The sequence below is a fragment of the Sus scrofa genome, chromosome 6 (genome assembly GCF_000003025.6).
Source record: "Sus scrofa isolate TJ Tabasco breed Duroc chromosome 6, Sscrofa11.1, whole genome shotgun sequence".
Taxonomy (NCBI): domain Eukaryota; kingdom Metazoa; phylum Chordata; class Mammalia; order Artiodactyla; family Suidae; genus Sus; species Sus scrofa.
The window spans coordinates 168,737,122-168,760,728 of record NC_010448.4 but is presented as its reverse complement, the minus strand read 5'-3'; the positions used below and the strand labels follow the sequence as shown (position 1 = coordinate 168,760,728).

The following is a 23,607-nucleotide window of genomic DNA, read 5'->3' as shown; positions in this document are numbered from 1 at the left end:
GCAGCTTCTGCTTCCATGGGCTCCAGACCCGTGGGCAGGGGTAAGAAACCGCACGTACCAGGGTTCAGAGAGCTCTTGGCTGCGAAGGCTGAGAAGGACCCTCGAGGCTGCCAAGCCCCAGCCCGCTGGCCTGCGCGAGACTGCACTTAGTGTAGCCAAGGGAAAGGGAGGCCCGTTCACCTTGAGCGAAAAACGCCGCGGTACCCCTCGCGGCTCAGCATCCAAGCAAAGCCAAGGAGCTAGGAGCCAGCGGGCGCAGCGAGGGCCGACCACAGGCAGCCCGCGCCCCCGACGCAGAGCGGGGGTTGGCGCCGGAGGCGGGGCTTCCGGGGAGGGGCGTGGCTTCCGGGGCCGGGCCGGCCTCGGCCGCTCTCCCCGCGCCTGCGCCGCAGACGAACCCCGCCCCCCAGGGGCCAGCTTCGCCGGAACCTCGCGTTCCCGACTTCTGCTTCCGGGTCGGCGCCATGGCGGTGGCAAATTCAAGCCCTGTCAACCCCGTGGTGTTCTTCGATGTCAGCATCGGCGGCCAGGTGAGGTCCCGGCAGCCACCCAGGCCAGCGCCGAAGGGAAGGTGCCCTGCGTCTGGCCGTCAGCTCTCACGCCCTCGGGCCAGTGGGCCCAGGAAGCCGGAAAGTTAAATCGGACCAGAACCTGCCGGCCAGTGGGGCGGGGGTGGGGGGAGAAGGGAGGAGGAGGAGGCGTCTTACCCTCCGAGCGCCCGGCTTGCGGAGGGACTGAGCGGAACGGAGGGGTGGCCCGCGGAGGCGGAGGTGGACGAGACCCAGCGGCCTTGGGGAGGGAGGGTTCCACGGGCTTGGACTGGGCTTTCTGACCGTCTCCCGCCGGTTGCAGGAAGTTGGCCGCATGAAGATCGAGCTCTTTGCAGACGTGGTGCCTAAAACAGCCGAGAATTTTAGGTAAAGAGATGTTCCAGCTTTGCCGGGTTAATTAAACCAGAAGCTGAGCCCCAGTCTGCGGCATCGTCTGTCTGCCTCTGTCCGTCCACTCGCTGTTCTTGAGATGTGATTCCTCTGGGCATCGCTCTGAGTAGTCTGGACTGTTCCCATGTCCATTTATGTTGGGTTTGTTTGTTTGTTTGTTTTTGTCTTTTTGCTATTTCTTGGGCCGCTTCTGCAGCATATGGAGGTTCCCAGGCTAGGGGTCCAATCGGAGCTGCAGCCACCAGCCTACGCCAGAGCCACAGCAACGCGGGATCCGAGCCGCGTCTGCAACCTACACCACAGCTCACGGCAACGCCGGATCCTTAACCCACTGAGCAAGGGCAGGGATCGAACCCGCAACCTCATGGTTCCTAGTCGGATTCGTTAACCACTGTGCCATGACGGGAACTCCCATTTATGTTGTTAATCTGTGTGTCTGGACTTCTGACTAATCGGTGGGTGGGTTTGCTGGCGCCACTGTCTGAGCCGCCCCTCCCTAGATTAGGGGCGCTCACGTCTGTGATGCCACGGTGACCTCGTCCACTCTTTTCCCTTACAGGCAGTTCTGCACTGGAGAATTCAGGTTAGTCTCAGACGTGGTTGACTTCTTTGCTCGCTCCTGAGAGGTATCCTGGGGCTGCAGCGAGGGTATTTGTGAACAACCAGCAGGCCTTGCATGATTGCTGGTAACAGTAATAGCAGATAATCCCCCATGGGTCTCTTCTCAGTTCATTTGCCCTCTTTATCTCTCTTCTCACCATCTTTAGGAGAGTCTTTGGCTCGAGTATGTGATAAACTTGTAAGGTTTATGGTGTACCTGTCATCATTCCAAGTCTCTGTATTTTGTTTGTAGAAAAGATGGGGTTCCAATAGGATACAAGGGGAGTACCTTCCACAGGTAAGGGCTTTGGCAAGACATCCTGGGGGGCTTTTAGAATTACTTCCTTGGGCGATTGGTCTCTTTAGAGGAAAACAAAACCATGGGGTAATTCTTAGATCTTGAAAAGGGATGTTTTTATGAACTCAACAGGTGAGTTGAAGACTTCCTTTAAAAAGTGATAAACACTGTATTTTGAAATCATTATTGGAAGTATCCGAATCTTCTCTCTGGATCTTTCGTTCTGTTTCAGGGTCATAAAGGATTTCATGATTCAGGGTGGAGATTTTGTTAATGTAAGTACTGTTCTTTCCTCTTGAGTCCTGCCGGGTGTGTTGCTTTGTTGTTATCGCACCTGCTTTAAGACAGGGACCCAGTCTCGCCGCTTGAGGGCCGTTGCCAAGTTTAATGGGGGAGGCGGTGGGGATGGGAGTGTCCTTTAGAGTTGACGATGGTTACCGGTCACTGCACCACTAGATGATAGCTAGTATATCAGCACCTTGACTGAGTCACTGACTTCCAAATCTCAGCCTTTTAGGGCTGGAAACGAACTTTCTCAGCATACCTATAGATGATCCATGACAGACCCAGGTCAACTGGTCACATGGAGTTTGGCTAGAAACCCGATGCCATTTGTTTTTTCTAAATGGCAGTAAGTCTCTTTCCAGTGAGCTAAATGCTTATGCCCCCGCTCTCCCATCCATTTCTGGTATCCTGGTGCCTAGCAAGCTGAGAGTTTTTTAAATCAGAAGTTCATTAGTGGGCAAAGAATCAGAAGAAGAGAGTTCCGGAAGGATGTTTTCTCTCTTCCCTGGGAGAGACAATGAAGTAGTCCTTCTCTGCTAAGGACTTGCGACTAGACTGGGTCTGCTTCGCGCATAAATGCCCTTTCTTCTTTACTAAACCTCCTTCTGTCCTTACCCCACCCACCTGCGTGCATGGCCTTTCTTTTTAGCAGCATTTGGTTGGTCGTGTTGCTCTTTTCTTGGATCTGGGAGACATCCTTTCTCCTTTGTGTGTGTATTTAGTTTGACTCAGAGTTTTTTAAGATCTCTCTTTTTCCTGTCCAGGCAAGGTAGGAGTGCACTAGGTCTGTGTTTCTCATGCAGCAGTAGTTGGTTAGAGTCAAGTAACTGCTCACTTTAGACAAGGTGTGTCATTATTTGCTTCCTTTAATCATGTCACCTGCCATTGTAGGCACTTAAGTTTGCAACCCCTGGCCACAACTGATTGTAGCAGGACAACTGATTGTAGCAGGACTTATGCTTGTAGCATATACTTTTTTGGTAGCCAGTAAGAAGGCCTTAGAAGCTGTTCTCTGCCTTCTTTCATTTCTTCCCACAGGCTCCTGTATTGCTATATTGTCTTAGCAGGGACAGGACCAACTTCTAACCAGTCACTGCCAGGCACATCCAATCGCTTGCTAGGTAGCCCCAGGGTTGGACAGTAGTTGGTCAGCCAAAAGGCTGAAGGTCAGAGAGAAGCAACTCCTCAGAGCCACCCTTAGGGCAGAAAAAATGGAACTAGCAAGCGGCAAAGAATCTCAGGATTTGAGACTTTCTAAAGGTGGACCAAGGATATTGGTTTGGTTTTGGTTCTCCTCCTCCTTGTTTTTTTGTCTTTTTAGGGCCACACCTGCAGCATATGGAGGTTCCCAGGCTAGGGGTCGAATGGGAGCTGCACCTGCAAGCCTACGTCACAGCCAAAGCAATGCCAGATCCAAGCCGTGTCTGCAACCTATACCACAGCTCACAGCAACACTGGATACTTAACCTGCTGAGCCAATCCAGGGATTGAACCCACGTCCTCACTGATACTAGTCATGTTCGTTACTGCTGAGCCATGACAGGAACGACTGGTTTTTCTTCTGGTTGAAAAAGAAAAGTGCAAAATGAAAATAAATCGTCTCTTAAGGAATCTTGCCTTCCAAGGCATATACTCTTGACATTTAAGTTTATAGCTGCCTGTTTTATCATTCCATATGTGTGTCAGATGGAATTTTTAACAGACGTAGGATCATACGTGTTTTAATTTTTTGTGCTTGACGATTGTCTGCACTTTCCCTTGCCGTTAAGTCTTCTTTCAAAACATCCTTTCTAATAGCTACTGATATTCCGCTAGGGAATAGCCAGTGGATCTATGTGGACAAGCCACTGTTGTTGAAGATTTAAGTGCTTTCTGTTGTTTGCCCTTCAAACTGATTTTGTCATTTCCCCACTCAGGCTTCTGGAGCGCAGTCGAGAGTGTGATTTAGAGGATGGTGGTGTAACGGAGCTGTTCTCTAGGTTTGCTGGGAGATGGGAAAGGAGGCTGTTTTCTCTTCTGTGCCTGTGCATGTGTTTATGTGGAATTAAGGGCGTACTGGCTCACGTGTACACGGTGCTACGTGGGTTGCAAAGTGCTTTGCTCAGACACTGGTGCTGGGTCTGCACGGTAACCTGTGAAGGTGGTCGCCTCCTCCCTTGGTCATTGAGAGGACCGTGGGTCAGCGCTAGGGAGTGACTCGCCCGGCTCGTAAGTGACAGACCTGGAACTTACATCCCATCTTTCCACTAATTGGGGCTGGATCTCACTGGTAGTTTTTCATCAGTAAACGTTCGAATTTGAGAGTTTTCTTTTCTTCCCTGGCTTATCTTAGTCCCCTTTGCTGGTCTTTGCCCCTGTAAGAGCCCTTTGATTCTGCCCTGGGCCAGTGTGTTCTCATTCGTCCATGGTACCCAGTATTCTTTTTTTTTTTTTTATAATGATTTTTATTTTTTCCATTATAGCTGGTTTACAGTGTTCTATCAATTTTCTACTGTACAGCGAGGTGACCCAGTCACACATACATGTATACATACTTTTTTCTCACGTGATCAGGCTCCATCATAAGTGACTAGATACGGTTCCCAGGGCTACACAGCAGGATCTCATTGCTTGTATCATTGTAGCCAGTATTCTTCTCTTTACTAACTGGCTGGAAGAGTTTGGTCTTTTGTCGCCCTCTCAGCATTACCTTTAAACCCCAGGGATTCTATTTAAGGTACTGCAAATATGGCCTTGTTCAGGTTTTATTACCCTGCCTTAAGTTTGCTCACCCGAAAAAATGAGGAAGATGATAATGCTTATGCTGTAGAGTTCTCGGAAGAGCAAAGAGATAATGCAGATAGAGCAGAAGTTTAAGCAGAAATTGGGGGTTTATGGCCAGGTGTGTCATGGCACCCACAGGATGACCTAGATCCAGGAATTGGAAAGCCACCGAACCGAGCAGTCCTTTCTCTGTTTCTCTAGTGCTCTCTGCACATGTGCTGCGTTCTCTTTTCCTGAGTCCATCTGGCAGAAGATGGGCACCTCCAGCTCCCAGGTGCACATGGTACAAGCTCAGCCTCAGAGAGCGTCTGTCCTACTTCATGATTCCCAGGGAAGGAACTCTGGTTGGCCCTGCATGCGTTAGGCACCCTCCCCTGACCTCAGCCTTAGCCAGGAGGGTGGTACCCTGGTGCCCAGATGAGGCTTCCAAGAGCACAGTTGAGGGGAAGGGGCTGGCGTCAGTTAAGTGAACTCTCTTGTGTGACCGCAGGCAGGAATGGTATCGAGTCTGTGTGCGATCCCTGTGCTGCTGCCCTCTGGCTCGCTTCTGTCTTCACCTCCCTTTGTAGAGGCCCAGCTGCGACTTTTTTTTCAGCCTATGAGATGCTTAGCCCAGATGACGGGCTGTGCCTGCCTTGGGTGGGGCTTGCTTTGATTGCAGGATGGGGTCAGAGTGGTGTGACTCCCCACGTGACCTGCAAGATGAACAGGACTTTACAGCTGCGCGTCTTCAGGTGCAACAGCTGCCTCCTCCGGGCTCCGGGGCAGCACTCGCAAGTCGCTGACACTTCCCTTCTCTCTGCTCAGGGAGATGGTACCGGAGTCGCCAGTATCTACAGGGGGCCGTTTGCAGATGAAAACTTTAAACTCAGACACTCAGCTCCGGGCCTGCTTTCCATGGTAAGTGAGGGCCGGTCGAGATTCATGGGTAGGTTTATAGCTAGCTGGGTTCTGGGCCCCTTTTGAGGCCCAGTGCTGTCTCTTGGGATGGAAGCAGTGCTTTCCTTCTCTTGCTTGACCTAGGAGTCACCTCTGTCCCCCCCGGCCCCTGCCACCTCTTCATCTGTTTTGATTTTGCTGGGCTGGACCCACTAGCAGGCTGGGGAACCAAAATTGAACTCCGGAGTATGGTTTCTCACTTTCTGAGCCGGGACACGTGGCTGGGTGCTCAGCCTTGCTGCTTAGAATTCAGCCAGCGGTGCGTCAAATGCCAGTGTTCACCCGCCTGTCCCACCACTCAGCCATTCGCTCACGGCCTGCTGACTGGTCACCCCTTCAGCTCGCTCACCACCCCTCCTCCCCATTTATTACCCGACTCCCCTTTCACCCCCGCCCGCCTCCTTCAGCCCCTCGTCTCCCGCACCCCTGCTCACTCCGCCTCTACCTGACCTCCCCCACCCCTCACCCTCGCTTCCCTCTCCTCCCTCCCCGTCCTCACCCATTTCCCTCTGTCAGGGGCCAACTCTTCCTCCCTCAGACCCAGTCTTTCCACGGGTGTCCTCTGTCCAGCTGGCCCACTCTCCCACCATGTACTCAGGCCTTCCTCAGTAAAGCCGTGTGGACTTGCCCTGTCTCGGGCCTCGTGGCAAGGCCTGAGGGCACAGGCCTGGTCCCTGTCCTCGCAACTCTTAGCATCTAGTGGGAGAGCCACACAGGCGCAATGGCGAGTCCGGCAGAGTAGAATGCGTGCCAGCAGGGTGCCAGCCAGGAGGCTCCTCGGTGTGAGGAAAAGTACCCTGAGGCCCCGAGGCCTGAGCGGAATCGCTGCGAGGATCCGAAGACGCTCTGCCCCAGAGAGCCTGTCGAGTCAGACCAACAGCCTGGACGGCAGACGTGGGACCACGAACTAGCAGGGTGGCATGGGCACGGGCAGAAAGGGAGGAAGGTGGTGTGACCGTGGGGTGCGAGTGGGCAGGGCATGGCCAGTAGCGACCACTGGAGAGGCAGGTGGGTCTCGCTCCTGAGGGGCTTTAAATGACAGAGGGAGGACGGGTCGGTGGGCTCTGCTTCATGAGTCACGGAGAGCCATGGGCCATTCCGAGTAGGGTTGATCCACTTGGTGTTTCAGAACCAAGACCCTGGTCACTGTGTGAGTGACACACGGGCACGGAGAGGCTGGGGCAGAGGAGCCAGTTAGGAGGCTACCACAATCACTGGTGAGTCGAGCTTAGCAAACCGTGTACAAGCCTCCTTTTAGGAAAGTCAGACCGGCAAGCCCCGGTAGAGGGCAGACGCGGCCCGGTGGGTGGGCCTGGAACCCCTCTGTGTGTTTGCCACTGTGTCAGCATCTGCGGAGGCGTCAGGAGAACGGAGGCAGCTCCCTTCAGGCTGGCACTGGCTGTCTAAATCGTACCTTGTAAGTGGTTTTGCTTCCATCCTCCGCCAGATCAGGCGCTCCCCGGGCAGGGACTGCGTCTCACTGAGGCCTTACCACCTGGTACGGAAAGATGCTGAGTAGCTACTGATGACTGACTGAAAGGCCATCAGACTGGAGGCTGGCTCTGAGCACTTGCTCAACAAGCAGCTCATCTGCATTTAGTCATTTCCGTCCTCTCAGCCCCTGGAGATGGAGGCACAGATGGGGAAACCGAGGCCCGGAGCAGTCATGTGGCTGAACTCGAGCACAGTCAGTGGGGAGCTGGGATTCCTGCTAGGTCCTCTGGCTCCAGGGCTTGTTCTCTGAACCAGTAAGCTCCCCCGCCTGGAAGAGAGGACAATCGAGTGGCTGTGGGCAGAGGCCTCGGAGCGAAAAACACGTGCGGTGGGACTGCTTTCCTCCCCGCTGGCGACTCCGGGTTCCTACATTGAGCAGCAAGGCAGGTAGATAGATAGACAGGGAGATGGACGGGGAGAAGGAAGGAAGGGGAGGGAGGGAGGAAGAACTGGGGCCACCGGGGAGTCTACCCTCATTCCGGGGTGCAGGTCATTCCTACTGGCTCAGGCGGGCCCTTGTTTCCATGTACTTGTATGAAAGCCGTAAATAAACAGCCTCGTCTCACACAGGAAGTTTGTGAAGTGTAATGTGAAATCCCTAATTAGCGCTTACCCTACACAATGTCTTTGATGTATTTCATACTCATTTTTCTTCTTCAGTGTTGAATGCAGACTCAACCAATTTAATTCTACTAAGTGGCCAGCGAAGGCTAGTGACCTGCTGAATAATTTCCAGTGTTGCCTCTGTAGTGTTGCCTTTATGAGACCTGTGCTTTTAATAGTACTGATACTTTCAGTTTTCCATTTTTACTCATTTTTTTTTCCAAAATAAGGGATGTATGTGATGAAATAATCATATAATTTCACAGACACTGGTAAGGCAGTGCTGCTGAAACGTGACTTGGGTTTGCTGATTGCTTTGTGTTGTAAGCCTGTTCTTTTATAATGCATTGTGCAATATAATGATATAGAAACATTTCAAAGGAGAAAAGGGGAAGGGATATGGCTGGAGAATTTCAGATTCTCAATTAAAAAAAAATTGAGAATTTCCTATAAAATTCAGTGATAATGGATTTGGGGTATATTTGTCAGAAGCAGACATCAGGGAGTTCCTGGTGTGGCTCAGCAGTAAAGAACTCGACTAGTATCCATGAGGTTGTGGCTGCCATCCCTGGCCTTCCTTGCTCAGTGGGTTATGGACCTGGCGATGTCGAGAGCTGTGGTGTGGGTTGCAGATGAGGCTCGGATCCCGCATTACTGTAGCTGTGGTGTGGACCGGCAGCTGCAGCTCCAATTCAACCCCTAGCCTGGGAGCCTCCATATGCCGCCAGTGCGGCCCTGAAGGAGAGGGGGGGCAGACATCATCGATTAAATCTAGTCCCCTTTTTTTTTTTTTTTTTTTTGCCGCACTTGCAGCAAGCAGAAGTTCCCGGGATTGAACCCAAGCCACAGCAGCGGCAACACCAGATGCTTAACCTGTTAGGCCACCAGAGAACTCCCAATGTAACCTTTTTTTCTAGTGTAGCGCTATTAGAGCAACTTCTTGTGCCTTAAACTTTTTTATCGCCATTGTTAAGGGACAGTTCAAAACCATTCAGACCGAGTAGCGTAGGGCATGGCAGTAGGCTTTTTCTCAGCTGGTCACTCACTTGTGCGTGCAATCCAGCTATTGCCGGTATTGGACTAAATTCAGCAAATCAGGTTCCGTAACCACTTGTTCCACGTTATAGAATGTGTACTTATTCAAGGATCTGGCTCCTTGAGGTCAGAAATAGTGTACTTTTCCTCCCTGTGTCCTTGGGTCCTAGCTCAGGCCCTGGCTCGCAGAGGCTCAGTCAGGTTTGCTGAAAGGAAGCGTGGCGGAGTCAGGGCTGCGGGCACCTTGGGGAGTTTTGTCTCTTGGACAGCACGGCCAGGAAAGCTCACCGTAACTGTGTTGGTTTCCGTCAGGCAAACAGTGGTCCCAGCACAAACGGCTGCCAGTTTTTCATCACCTGCTCTAAGTGCGACTGGCTAGATGGGAAGCACGTGGTGTTCGGTGAGTCCGAGTCCTGTCCTGGTCCAGACCCCCTGCACCAGGGCGGAGCTTCCCAGGGAGCTGGCTCCCCTAACTCTTGGACCAAGAGTGCTGGACAGGTGTGACTGCTCTGGGCGGGAGGAGGGAGGTGGAAGCTGTGGGAGGTGGGAGAATTTGGGGTCAGAAGCTAGAGGGGAGGACAAAGGGGCCATCTGACATCGGACCACGTAGGTGTGTCTGAGCGGGGGTGGCAGCACTTAGGAAATACCGCACAGAGGCAGCAGGTACAGCGAGGCTTTGCAATGGCCCAGACCTAGGTTTGAGCCCTAACTTTGCTCCTTGCTGCCTGCGACCTTGGGCAACAGTTCACGTCCCCTGAATCTTAATTTTCTGACGTTAGTCTGAGGATCAGATGAGATAGTTAATGACTGAGAATGGGTCTCGGATGCTGGAAAATACTGTGCAAATAAGGATAGTAAAGGACTTCCTGTCGTGGCTCAGTGGTAACAAACCCGACTAGGATCCATGAGAACGCGGGTTCGATCCCTGGCCCCCCTCAGTGGGTTAAGGATCTCGCGCTGCTGTGAGCTGAGGTGCAGGTCACAGATGCGGCTCAGATCCGCATGGCTGTGACTGTGGTGTGGGCCGCAGCTGCAGCTCTGATTCGACCCCAGCCTGGGAACCTCCATATGCCGCAGGTGCCTCCCTGGAAAAGCAAAGAACAAAAAAATTAAGAATAAATGAGGATAGTAAAGTCTCGCTCTTACTCTTCCCACAGGGAAAATCATTGATGGGCTTCTAGTGATGCGAAAGATTGAGGTGAGTACTGGGTGGCGCGCCTCTTTCCCGGCCATCCCGCCCTCGTGCTGCCCGACCAGAGCAGTGGGGCGGGTTCGGGGCCTGGAGAGGGGGCCAGGTTTGTTAGGCCAGGCTTCACTGCCTCCTGTCCAGGGAGTAACTGCTCCAGGAAAGGAAGGAGAGACCCCGTGCCTCCCGCGTGTTCCGGGCCCTACGTTAGCCCTCTGGCGCGTCCTGAGGCTTGGCCTCTGCCGACTCCTTCACCTCCTTGCTGAGTCCTCCTCGGTATGGGGGTCCTGGCCCTTCAGGACCCGCCCCCAACCCCCGCTCCATGAGCCTTTCTGCCACTGCCGGGCCACGTTCAAACCACACGAGGCTGCTAGCTCTCCTCTAAATGTGCCGTACACATCCTGCCTCTTGCTCCTTCCTGCCCCTGGGCCTTTGCTCATGCTGTTTCCTCTACGGGAATGTTCTCCCTTCCTTTCCTCCCGGCGGGATTCTGTCCGTGCTCCTGGGCCCTGCTCAAGTGGCCCCTGGTCTGTGAATCCTTCCCTGGCCTGTGTAGGCAGCAGTTCAGTTGCTTCCTCGCCCTGGATACAACTCTGTTTTACAACTTACTGCATTATTACGAGCCATGGGTTTGATGGTTTTAATGGCACCCTATTCCCTTTGATCTGTATTCTGTTCCTCCCCTGTCGGATAGAAAGCGGACTGTCGTCAGGTCAGCCCGTGGGTCCGCAGTCCTCAGCCCCGGGGCCGTCGGGCCTCAGTAAGCGTGAGGTGGGGTGTGTCTGAGTGGAAGGATCACCGTGTGCTCTCTCTCCTAGAATGTTCCCACAGGCCCCAACAATAAGCCCAAGCTGCCCGTGGTGATCTCGCAGTGTGGGGAGATGTAGCCCGAGAAAGACGGAATCAGGTGAGCGGGTCTTGCCCGGTCAGGCGTCAGAACCCTAGAGGAGGCAGCCTGGTCGAGCGGAGAGAACTTCAGGTTTGAAGACGTGGGGCTGAGCCCATTTCCTCTCTGACCTGGGAGAAGGCGCATCCCTTCCTGAGCCTGTGTTCTCACCTGTCAAATGGCCATAACGCCTGTCTCCTAGGGCCACTGTAAGGTCATGAGAAAAGGGTCGGTGGGGACTTGACTTTCCCTCCACTTGCGGTTTACAAAGCCTGGACCTGAGAACCATCAGTCACTTTCTCACAGCGCTCTTTGTCTCCCGCTCCATTCAGTCGTCCCGCTGGAAGGACTTGGCTGCAGCCCCGAGGGACTGAGTCCCTGCTGGGACCAGCCTGGGCAGCCAGGAGACACACCTGTCATGCCTCTTGTCAGAATGATGCTGCAGTTCCAGGCCCTCACTTCATGTTTGCTGGCCTCGTAGGCGAATGCGACCCATTTCTCACCTGCGTAGACTCACTGCCCACCCATGCTCGCCACTCCCTGCCTGCTCCGTGCTGGGCAGCAAGCTGAGCCCGGAGAGCCTATACCGCTTAGGAGCTTATGGGGGGAAAAACACATAAAACACATTCTCAGAGGGGGTCGCCAGTAATATGAGTGAAATTGCTGAGTATTAATAAGCGTTGAAGAGAAAAATTGATCACTTCAGACAGGTGAAGGACGGTAGTCCCTTGCCTATCTTTTCTTTTCCAAACATCTTCAAACCTTCAGAAAAGTTGGAAGCATACTACGTTGAAAACCTATATACCTTTCACCTAAACTCACCAGTGTTTATCATTTTGCTTTGACGGTTGTTTCCTTGCCTTCTTCCCTCCCCGGACCCCATTTCCTCGCCTCCTTTCTCGCTCCCCTTCCTTCTTTCCTTCCTTTCCCTCCCTTCGTTTTCTTTCCATCTGGAAGTTGGGGCTTCTAGACGCTTGCCCACTAAATCCTTCCGCAGGCAACTCATAGAAATAAGAACATCCTGGGTAAAGACGAGAATGTCGTCTAATAGACCTGCTTAAACTTCGCCACTTGTCCACCACGTAACTCTTACAGCTCGGCGGGGGGGCGGGGGGGTGGTAATCCAATCAAGGTCACGTATTTTCATTTGGTTGCTTATTTTTACTTATAAAGATAACATAATCTCGTGAAAGAAGAGGCAAGAATTTCATACCAAACCGTTAAAGCCCCTCTCCCCTTGACAGCACTCCCCGCCCCAGCCCCAGCCCTCTGCTTTCCTCAGAGGTAACTTCTTTGTCCGGCTGTTGTATGTCCACGGGGCCTTTTCTCTGCCCATTAGATTTGGGGAGGTTTTGTTTTTCCCAAAGGGCATCGTAATGCTGTTTATCATCTTATTTCCCTTTGCCACTGTATCCAAGAGACTTTCCCTCTTCCGTTCACGCAGAACTGCCTCGTGTGTATGTATGTATGTGTGTACTCACATTTTTAGGGCCACACCCACGGCACACGGAGGTTGCCAGGCTACAGGTCGAATCGGAGCTGCAGCTGCCGGCCCGCGAGCAACTCGGGATCCAAGTCGCTCTTCCAGCTACACCACCGCTCACAGCAACGCCGGATCCTTTAACCGGCTGAGCAAGGCCAGGGTTCGAGGTGCGTCCTCGTGGATGCTGGTCAGATTCAATCCCACTCCTGCCGTGTATGTGAACAATACAAAACTGATGTAATGTGCTGTGTCTGTAGCATATATTGTATGTTACCTTTCTCTTAATGATTTGAATAATTATACGTTCTGAGTCGTAGTGTTTTACTTTCTATGTTGTGGCCATTTTCTCCAGAATATATTTTAAGAAAAAGTTGGCACCGTGTTGCTCACCGTAACTGATGATATCCTTTGTTAAAGACAAGTTCTAAATTTTGGTGCCATCACAATTCTTCGTCTTTCCCCTGTGACCGTCGTGTTGAGCTTGTTTCGGAAGATCCGAACGACCGCAGGTCACAGGGTCTGCCAGTGTTTCTGTAGTTTTGTTTGGATACTGGCAGAGTTATCTAGAATTTATTTTTCCGGACCCTGCCTTTTTTTCCAAATGGAGTCAAATGCCACACCATCATAATGACTATACATACCTCCATCTGTGGCTTATTTTGTGTTCACAGCATCTGGCTCTTACAGGCATTCAGTTAAAATTTATTGCATGAGTTAATAGGGAGGGAGAATGTCAGGCATTTTAGGCAGGGAACTGGTGTGAGCAAATGCCAGGGCAGGAATGCACAAGTGTGTGCTAGAAGCTGCCCGAGGACTCTCTCTCATCCAGCCAGATGCTCCCTTCTCAGGCCCAGTTGACACTCTGAGCTTTCTCTTCTGCCAGCACTGGGGGCCCCAGGGCTCAACCTGCTCTTCCTCTGTCCTTGCTGCTGGCTCTTCCCTTCCTCGCCCCTTCATTTCTTGGCTGAACTAAAGTTGGGCTTGTCAGTCCTTTTCCTTTTAAAGGCCAACCACTAATTGCCACCAGGGGACAGAAGGTCACGGAAAGAATAAAGTTTAGAAATTCTTTTATATTTGGGGCCTTTTCTCTGTGTTTTTCTGAAACCCTTACAGAAAGTTACTGGAAATCCATGTTGGCGGTTTGATTTCTGCACCCATCAACCCTCCTCTCATCTGCTGCTGCAAAGGTCCTGTCACCCTTTGCCCCTATGAAATGCCTTTTTTCAGCCTGCAACCCCAAGCAGAACAGATTCCATGGGGACCATCTGAGGGTCCAGTAGACATTCCTTTCTGCGGTGGCAGAAATGGTCCGTACCACTGTCCGTTGTCATAGCTTCCAGCTACATGTGACACTGGAGCACTCGAAATGTGGCTGGTGTGGCCGAGGGACTGAATTTTAAATTTTATTTAATTTTAGGAGTTCCTGTCGTGGCGCAGTGGTTAACGAATCCGACTAGGAACCATGAGGTTGCGCCTTCGATCCCTGGCCTCGCTCAGTGGGTTAAGGATCTGGCGTTGCCGTGAGCTGTGGTGTAGGTTGCAGACGCGGTTCAGATCCTGCGTGGCTGTGGCTGTGGTGTAGGCCGGCAGCAACAGCTCCGATTTGACCCCTAGCCTGGGAACCTTCATATGCCGCAGGAGCGGCTCTAGAAAAGGCAGAGAGACCCAAAAAAATAATAAATAAATAAATTTAATTTTAATTAAATTTGAAGACCCGTTTGTGGCACCTCCAGTTTAGTCTTCTAACCTTAGCTTGCTCAGAATTAAATTTTTCACGGCTGATGCTAAGAAACTATTCAATAAAGGCAGTTATATCACGTAACTGAACATTTCTTGTACTCAGGTTCTGAGCTAAGAGCTTTACTTGAATCACCTCCTTTAACTTTGTCAAGTTAAAAACTTAAAAGTGTTAGATCCAGGGGGCAGTCTGACCTTAAGGCAGTCCACAGATGGGTTCCCCACTTTGGGTTTCTGAGTAATGGATTTGGGAGAAAGTAGGGGGAAAGGTGATGAACTCCCCTGGGAGAAGGGTATCATTTCGTCATGTTTTTTCCAGCTGTGAACCTAACAAACCTCCAATTTCTGAAGGCATGTTTCCGATCTCCCAGACTGTTTGGAGGCAGAATGATAGGTGATGCTTTTCAGTCCTCCTGGGCAGTCTTTTCTCAAACTTGAATGCACATGTGAATCACCAGCTCATCTTGCTAAGGTGCTGGGTCTGGAGGGCCTGTGGCTTGCAGTTCCCACCAGCACTCGGGGGATGGGATGCTGACTCGGGGTGGCGGGACTGCAGGGGAGTGACCCTCTGTCTTCACATTGAGACCCCACCGTATTCCGGTCAGAAAAGCCCCAGGAGGAGATAATCTCGGGGTGGCACCGCTCCAGCAGGAATCCAGCGCATCCACATCAAGGCCTCACTTCATCGTTTGCTTGAGGCCTCGCGCCTGAGCACTGGGCATAGAAAGCCGTGGGAAGGAGCCAGAACCAGGGGAAGTCACTTGACCCGAAGTACTGCCCTGTGAAGCACTTCCTTCCACAACTGCTTTTATGCTCACCCTTAAGTCCTGACTGGTTTTGGTGAAAATGAGGTTTTCTGTACAACTCTAGATGGAGAAACCTCAGTTGTACCTCAGTGGGTCCTATGAAGGCTTTTTATGATGAATTTCATGAACGAACCTTGGCCCTCAGGGTTGTTCTCCTGCTGCTGTCTGAACTGGGTCTGTGGCTATTTACAACCACATGGGAGATGGTGGAACCTCTTTTGAAAGCCTAGGAGAGCCACTTGGAAAGGGGAGTGGCTGTGAGCTCTGACAGCCCCGCTAGTCTCCCTGTAAGCCTTGAACTTGGTGCTTGTCGAGCCAGAGAGAGCTTTCTTTAGTTCACTGTTTCCCAACTTTCCCTGCAGATAGGGATTGCCTAGGTCGTGAGCCACAGGGAGTTCCAGTTGTGGCACAGCAGAAAGTACTCTGACTAGTACCCAGGAGGATTCAGGTTTGATCCCTGGCCTCGCTCAGTGGGTCGGGGATCTGGTGTTGCCGTGAGCTATGGTGTAGGTCGCAGACACAGCTCGGATCCCATGTTGCTCTGGCTGAGGTTGAGGCTGGTAGCCATAACTCTGATTTGACCCCTAGCCTGGGAAGGTAAATATGCTGAGGATGTAGCCCTAAACAAAAAGGAAGGAAGTGGCGCAGTGGTTAATGAATCCGACTAGGAACCATGAGGTTGCGGGTTCGGACCCTGCCCTTGCTCAGTGGGTTAAGGATCCGGCATTGCTGTGAGCTGTGGTGTATGTCACAGATGCAGCTCAGATTTGACATTGCTGTGACTGTGGCGTAGGCCGGTGGCTACAGCTCCGATTGGACCCCTAGCCTGGGAACCTCCATATGCCTCGGGAGCAGCCCAAAGAAATAGCAAAAAGACAAAAAAAAAAAAAAAAAAAAAAGAAGGAAGGAAGAGAATCACTCAGGGGCATTTGTTAAACCTGCCAATTCCCAGATTCCCTCCAGTCCACCCCCCAAAGAGTTTGCGTGAATTTGAGGTAGAATCCAGGATACTATACAGTGAGCATCTCGGGTGCTTCTTATCAGAAAAGTGTGGGTAACACTGCATTCGGTGGTACTGGGTGAGTTTTTTTTAACATCTGCCTCTTAGGAAAAAATATGAGGAGCACGGTACGTAATTTTCAGCTATTACAGCTTACAATGGGGTGTTATTCAAGCTCAAATGGTCAGTAGGTTAAAATTAACTGTACCTGTGGATGGTGGATATAGAAACAGCTGTGAAGCTGCTGCTGGAAAGACCGAGGCTTAGGAAACACTCTCCCCATCTGGGGTTTCCTGAAGGCGCGACGCGTTCCGGAAGAGCAGGACTATGACAGACATGCTGGTGGCGCGCGGGCTGGTCCTTCATTTCGCGACCAAGCACCAATTAATTAGGATAGGTCCCACACTGCAGAAGAGGCTACAGATATTGGAAAGCCCAGTTCCTGCTTTCAAAGAACGCAGTCTCTTGGGAAAACCGACAATTAGAGGACCTAAAGCACCAGGCTGGCGGTTACAGGACCCGAGGAGGAAAGCGTGAGTGCCTGTATCCGCCTGGAGTGTTGGGGAAGACCGCAGAAGAGGTGTCCCAGCCGAGCACATGAAGGAATGGAACTTGTCAGGGAGCTGAAGCTGCCATGCGGTGGGGGTGGGTATTCCACGCAGAAGGCATAGCGTGAGCAAGGGCACAAAAGCAGGAAACAGCAGAAAGGGTAAGGGAAACTGCCAATAATTAAATACGGCCGAAGCAGAAAGGTATGAAAAGCAAACAAGAGGTGAGGCTAGAGGAAGCAGAGCCAGCTGTGAGATCCTGCGCAGACCCAGGCGTTCACGCAGAACCGGACTGGGGGTGAGCCTCAGGCAGTTTGTACATTGCCCCTCCCAGGGGAAAGGTCCTTTAGGCGCCTGAGATTTCAGAAGGCGGCCTGACTCCAGAAAGAACCAGGCCAGTACCCGCCAGTGAGGGATTCTGAGCAGGAGAACGTCGTAACTGAACTTTCTTATCTGGTAGATGGTTCTGGCGGCATGTGGAGGAGAGGCCAGAGGCCAGTGAGGTGTCCACGGCAGCAGTCTGGGCTGAAGGAAGGAAGCTCCACATGAACATGCAGGTCTGGGAGCCCCAGAGATTCGGCAGCAAATGTTTGCCTGCCTGCTGGGTGTGTGATGCTGTTCCCTGCCCCTGGAAGTCAGAAGCCCTGCCAGCTGAAAAGGGCGGGGGGTGGGGAGGGGTGGAGAATGGCTCTATTCCAGTCCCTCCAGTACAAACGCAAAGCTCCCTTCTCTAATCGGGCACATCACACCCACGGAACACTCACTATGTAGCCTTAAAAGCAGAGGTGGATCTGTATGTGTTGGCAGATTTCTGAGGTAAATGAAGGAGCAAAGTGAAGATGTAGTCCGTGGTACAAACCTGATGCTCTCTCTTTTGAATGACTCTTTAAGAAACTCCTATAGTGACAGATAGCTGACTCGTACCCATGGTTCCCTTTACAGAGTAGGGACAGCAAAGAGACTTCCTTTCGGTTTATATTGTCCTGTATATGCTTGATCTTTCTACATGGAGCATGTATTTTGTAATAGAAACACGTACTGTGCATACGTAGTCTTAACTAATTCTAGTTCTTCCCAGCCCTTTCCAGGAGCTTGTGGCTGCCTAACATCAGTTTATAAATCATTCCCCGGTTCCCTCCTGGCTGCTCCCCCATGACGTGGTTCATTTCTCTGCTACAGCGCTTAACACAGCCTGTCACAAATGTGCTCTCTGGTTTTCTCTAGACCGAGAGCCCCTCGAAGGACTGACACAGTGCCTGGGCGGTGGCAGAGCTGAGGACTCCGCCTCTGTGCCAGTGTAGGCCTTCCCATGCAGCAGCTATCGAGGACTTTTACGTATTTGTGTACATCCCGCCTGAGGGCCTGCGGCGTGAGGCCAGGACCCGCTGTCCTCTGGGGGAGGCGGCGTGGCCGTGTTTGGGAGGAAGGGGACAGTAGCCAGGTACTCACTCACCCGTCCTTCTAGTACCGCCAGCTCTGAGGCCACGCACAGAGGGCGGGACTTTCCCTGCTCTCTGACCCTGGGGCTGAGACCTTCCAGGAGAGGGACGCTCTTCATTCTTGCAAAAAGCACACACTCTGGAGCCACGCACGCCAGGAAGCTATCGCACCATTAAACCCCTGGGGACCCTAGCTTTGCTCCTTGCCTAATGATAAAAAATACGCACGACACAGAGTTGTAAAGGGCAAGTAATAAATGAGACAGCATGTTGGCCATAAAGGTTAGTGTCTGTCTTGGTTCTTGTGTAACATACCTCTCAGCCCTGCTCTGGGGCACGAAAGGTCTGACCTGTGGCAAGAATCGAACTGGTTCTGCCCTTTGGAGGAGGGAGGGCTGGGAGTTTAGGATCGAGTGCGTGTTCTCTTCATGGACCGTCCCCTTCCAGTCCCTCTGAGCTGCTTCTCCCTTCCGTTCCTCACAGACCTCCGCCTCTGTGCCAGTGTAGGCCTTCCCTTGCTCAGGCTGATGCTCTCGAGTAAGATAATCTGGATTGGCCCCGTGTGTGCTTCCCTGCCTGCTGCTGCCCCATCTGATCAAGAGACCTTGGAAGTATCACAGATTCAGAACCCAGGATTTTGTGTTTTAAGTTTTCAACTGTAAATAAAGTTGGTTGGTTTTTGGTTTTTGGGGTGTTTTTGTATGTGTGTTCTTTTTAAATGGTTGTAATGATAGCCCTGTCTCCTCACGCCTTAGCTTCAGCTGGGAGGACTGGGTCTCACCAGAGCCCTGCATGGACCAGAGCCAAGCCCTTTGCTATGTAGGGTTGATGCCTCAGATTTAAAAGCAGTTGGAGGAGTTCCTGTCGTGGTGCAGTGGTTAACGAATCCGACTAGGAACCATGAGTTTGTGGGTTCGATCCCTGGCCTTGCTCAGTGGATTAAGGATCCGGCGTTGCTGTGAGCTGTGGTGTAGGTTGCAGATGTGGCTGGGATCCCGCGTTGCTGTGGCTCTGGTGTAGGCCGATGGCTACAGCAATAAATAAATAAATAAATAAAGGCAGTTGGAGCAGTCAGCTCTTAGGTTCGAGCTGATTGGGCAAAGAAGGCAAAGCCCAGGGGCCTTACAGCACTATTTATTTATTTATTCCAGGAATGTTCCCAGTAGATTCAGTTTGATTAGTTCTGGAGCCTGTAGGAGAAGGGTCACTAGCTTGGGATATTTTTGGATGGGAGGCCATTTGATAAAATGTATCTTGATTGTAGTGAAGTGGGAATAATTTAGTAAAAAAAACTTGGTTTGAAACTGAAGGCATTTTTTTTTTAAACAGTTGAAGTCTTGAGACACCTTTCTGAGCCTCGGTTTCCTCATCTATAAAATGGGGTAATAACACCTGTCTACTTCGTAGTATTGTTGAAAGGGCCAAACAAGAGAATGGATCTGAAGGTGTCTTGTAAACAGTAACGTGCATTGGAAAACGTTTGTTTTGAAAACATAAAAAGACCTCGTTGAGCATAATGTTCAAGAGGTAAAGGGAGTTCCCTGGTATTCCTTTCATGCGGCGATTTAAATGTAACCCTCTTCCTATTTTCTCCTGACTCAGGGACAGGGATGATTCATAACTGTTAGTACCAGGCTTCTGTAGCCTCAGAGTAACAGAGCTGAGTTCTCTGACACAATAGAACCAGGTTGAAAGCGCCACGTCAGAAGTTGCTATTGTGGCGCAGCAGAAACAAATCTAACTAGTATCTATAAGCATATGGGTTAGATCCCTGGCCTTGCTCAGTGGGTCGGGGATCCAGCATTGCTGTGAGCTGTGGTGTAGGTTGCGGACGAGGCTTGGGTCCTGCGTGGCTGTGGCTGTGGCTGTGGCTGGCAGCTGGAGCTCCAGTTTGACCCCTAGCCTGGTAACTTCCTTATGGTGCAGCCCTAAAAAAGAAAAGTGCCACTTCAGTGTATTGGTTGACAAGGGAGGTGGTGAGATTCACCCTAGAGTGTGGGGCTATTTCCAACCCTCTGTAGCCAAGTAAACAGGGATCGGGGACACAGGGAAGAAAGGTCTGAGGTCGAGGTGGGGAGAAGCCTTACGGTAATTCGATGGGGTGGGATTATAGAGAGAAAGGAGGATGAGCGGCTGGGGTCCTGAACACTTGTTCTTGTGATGGGCATTCAGCTGAGTTCAGTTACACTTGGCACCTGCATTCTGTGCCGGTCTCTGACCTGGGCACCGAGCTGTGAAAATGAGTAAGATGTGGCCCATGCTGGTAACGGGATAGGCACAGTTTGGATTCAGTGTGGTGTTAGAATGGGAGCCCTTGCGAGGGCAGGACATTTGGTCCGTTTGTTTGTTTATTGCTCTCTCCAGCATCTAGAAGAAGCAAGCATCTAGTACCCAGTAAGTCTCAATACATATGTGTTGTGGGAATGACAGTGGTGGGTGTAAGATGCTGTGGGAGTCGGGGGAGAGAAGGGTCGGAGGAAGAGGCAGCATTTGAGGTCAGTACCGACAGACTGGAATTAGGCAGGAGATAAGAGTGGGGTAAGGGTAGGGAGGCCTTTCTTCAGAAAAGGGAACTGCGTTCCTGGGCCAGAGGCTGTGAGAGGCTGGGGAAGGTGAAAACTGTTTTGGCAAAGGAGATTCTTAGAATGAACCCACCTGCCTTTCACATCACTTAAAGGTACAGACCCCGGAGTTGTCTGAGCTGCAGTCCCCGTGCTGGGCTGTCAGGGTGGCAGGTGAGCAGAGCTGCGGAGCAGAGAGCTCCTGCCTTGGAACAGGAGGTGAATTTTGACCTGAAGGCTTTATCCTCCAGTGCTTCCGCACCATTTCTGCAGTGCTAGGGAGCTGCCTATGAGGACCCTAGTTTTCTTCTGCTGCTCATCTTCATGCTTATTGAAGAGAGAGCTTAGTGAAGTAACTGGATGAGTAAGTAACACTTTTAAGTAACATTTTAAAGACAAAAGTTACAGAATTTATATTTCTGCTTGAGAAGCCATCCTTTCAAAGCTGTTACATAGGGAAAGTTGCTCACTTACTCTCAGAGGTGCTGCTGCCATTGTTCTAAGTGTCTTTGTAATTCCACTTCGGAAAGGAGCTTTCAAGCCCACAGGGCACACTCTTCTATGTCCTCGTGTTGGCAGAACTGCCTTTGAGGAAACGTTTTCTTTTTAACAGCCAAAGTCACCTGGAGCTGGAACAGATGAAGAGCAGCTCTGGGATCCACCTACACCCCCTGCACAGTGTCGCTGCAAGCCTGTTTCACCTGGATCGCTAGTGCTGCTGGCCAGTGACCTTCTCCAATCCATTTTCTCTACCACATCGTTCACTGAACACATTGAGCTATCATGTGTCAGAGACTGTGCTAGATGCCTCAGGAACTCAGTCTGGCAGGGAAGATTTAATGAGTGTGTGTGTGTGGGGGGGTTCCTAACCTAGTAACATCTGAGGCAAGACCTAGAGGACGAAGAGTTAAGCAGGCAAAGGAGAAGAAGGGGAAAAGGAAGAAAGTTATCAATAGAGGGACTAGTATGTGATAGCCCAGAGGAAGCTGTGGTTCAAAGATTACCTGGAAGGTTGGACAAGGAATGTGAGAGTGGAAGGGAAGTTTAGAGTCCAACCAACCACCTTAAGAAATCTGGACACTCCTACAGGTGGTGTAGTCAGCGAAAGATTTTAAGTAAGATAGTGTCATGATCAGATGTTTTCACCTAGCCTGGGAACCTCCATATGCTGCAGGTGCCACCCTAAAAAGCAAAACAAACAAACAAGCAACAACAACAATAACCCAAGTTCCTGTCGTGGCTCAGTGGTTAACGAATCCGACTAGGAACCATGAGGTTGTGGGTTCGATCTCTGGCCTCACTCAGTGGGTTAAGGATCCGGCATTGCCATGAGCTGTGGTGTAGGTCACAGACATGGCTTGGATCTGGCATTGTTGTGGCTCTGGTGTAGACCAGCAGCTATAGCTCTGGTTCGACCCCTAGCCTGGGAACCTCCATATGCTGCAGCTGCAGCCCTAGAAAAGACAAACAGACCAAAAAAAAAAAAAAAAAAAAAAAAAAAAAAGATGTTTTCAAAAGAACACTGGTGGGAACCTTAGAGTAAGAAAGAGGTAGAGACAGTGGATAAGGGGCCAGGTGTCACTCCCTGTTTTTCAGTGGTTTATGAGCTAAGAAGAAAGATGACTTTTAAATGTTTAAATAGTTGAAAAATCTAAAGGGTATTTTGTGACATGTGAAAATCACATGAAATTCAAATTTCAGTGTCCATACGTTTCTTGGAACACAGGTGCCCTTGTGTACTCTCTGTGGTAAACTTCAGGCTCTAAAGTTCAGCGGTTGAGAAGGAATCCTCTGGCCTGCATAGCTTAAAACACTGTCTGGCACTTACAGAAAAAGTGCCTACTCCTGCTCTGAGCCATAGATGATGGCAGCCTGCGCTAGAGTGGTAGCAGGAGGAAGGAAGAGGCTCTAGACTTTATTTAAAGACTGTTTAGGACTGACGTGGGGAGGCCTTCAGGAGGTAGAATTGATAGGCCTAGATGACGTCAAGGCAGGCTAGGACGACTGCACTAACCTAGCTCCGTTCCCTGCTTCCGTTGCTGCCTCTACAACCCATCCTCTACTCCCCGGTCAAAAACGAAAAAAGGGAGCTCCGGTCGTGGCGCAGTGGTTAACGAATCCGACTAGGAACCATGAGGTTGCGCGTTGGATCCCTGGCCTTGCTCAGTGGGTTAAGGGTCTGGCGTTGCCGTGAGCTGCGGTGTAGGTTGCAGATGTGGCTCCGATCTGGCATTGCTGTGGCTCTGGCGTAGGCCGGCAGCTACAGCTCCCAATGGACCCCTAGCCTGGGAACCTCCATGTGCCACGGGAGGGGCCCTAGAAAAGGCAAAAAGACAAAAAGAAAAAGAAAAAAGCATGCCACTGCCTACTTAAAACTCTGAAATTACCCTTCTCACTATTGCCCTGAGTTTAAGCTTCAAGTAGAATATTCCTAATTTCGCCCTGCCTCCCTCTATAGCCCAATGTCTTCATTCTGGTCTTACTGGACTACTTTACTTGATTTCTCCCAGACTCCATCTCTTCTTGCCTCTAGGCCTTTGAATAAACCTCCCTGTGCCTGGAGTCTGCACTGCACCTTCTTTCTACCGACACTCCCAAGATGCTTTGTGCATTTGCAGCGCTGGAGTGTTCGGAGTGCTGGTTGTTGAAATTTCTGCCTTCATCCCTAGACTGAATTTAGGAAGGCAGCAACTGACTGACGAACTAGTCCATCAGCAGCAAAGAGTAGACGCTTAATAAAGGAGGAACCAAGGTGGAGGGCTTCAGCCACATCACGTAGCAGCCTCAATGATAAATCGGTTGTGAAACGTGGACAGTTATCCCTATTTCACACGGCCAAGAAAACTGCCTAGCTTGTTCAGTAAACGTGAGTTGAAATTAAATTTGATTTGTGGCCAATATAAAAAGATGTGAATACCTAACAAGACAGTCCTCCTAAGCCTGGTCTGATAGATCGGAAGGCAGATCCCCGCGGAATACCCCCCCCCCCGCGCCCTCGTTATG

The 23,607-nt window shown here is 51.2% G+C and overlaps 1 protein-coding gene across 6 annotated transcripts; it reads left to right on the top strand.

Annotated features, from left to right (window-relative positions):
• On the top strand, positions 379 to 18,730 carry PPIH (peptidylprolyl isomerase H). Of its 6 annotated transcripts, none has more exons than XM_003128098.4 (10): positions 379 to 530; positions 853 to 917; positions 1,501 to 1,524; positions 1,795 to 1,839; positions 2,072 to 2,114; positions 5,695 to 5,787; positions 9,271 to 9,358; positions 10,116 to 10,156; positions 10,963 to 11,051; positions 18,527 to 18,730. In XM_003128098.4, exons 1-9 carry the CDS (start codon positions 465 to 467, stop codon positions 11,029 to 11,031), a joined length of 534 nt encoding a protein of 177 aa, XP_003128146.2. In that variant the 5' UTR covers positions 379 to 464; the 3' UTR covers positions 11,032 to 11,051; positions 18,527 to 18,730. The 6 variants fall into 6 exon arrangements, with proteins under 6 accessions (XP_003128146.2, XP_003128147.2, XP_003128148.2 ...); XM_003128099.4 differs by lacking the exon at positions 18,527 to 18,730 and adding an exon at positions 13,931 to 14,340; XM_003128100.4 differs by lacking the exon at positions 18,527 to 18,730 and adding an exon at positions 12,520 to 13,584.

Excerpts from the sequence above, each read along its gene's own strand:
- PPIH (XM_021096918.1), top strand. The coding sequence starts at position 5,305 with ATGAGGCTTCCAAGAGCACAGTTGAGGGGAAGGGGCTGGCGTCAGTTA. Across the intron at positions 5,788-9,270 it reads CTCCGGGCCTGCTTTCCATG|GCAAACAGTGGTCCCAGCAC; the intron begins GTAAGTGAGGGC and ends GGTTTCCGTCAG. Across the intron at positions 9,359-10,115 it reads TGGGAAGCACGTGGTGTTCG|GGAAAATCATTGATGGGCTT; the intron begins GTGAGTCCGAGT and ends CTCTTCCCACAG.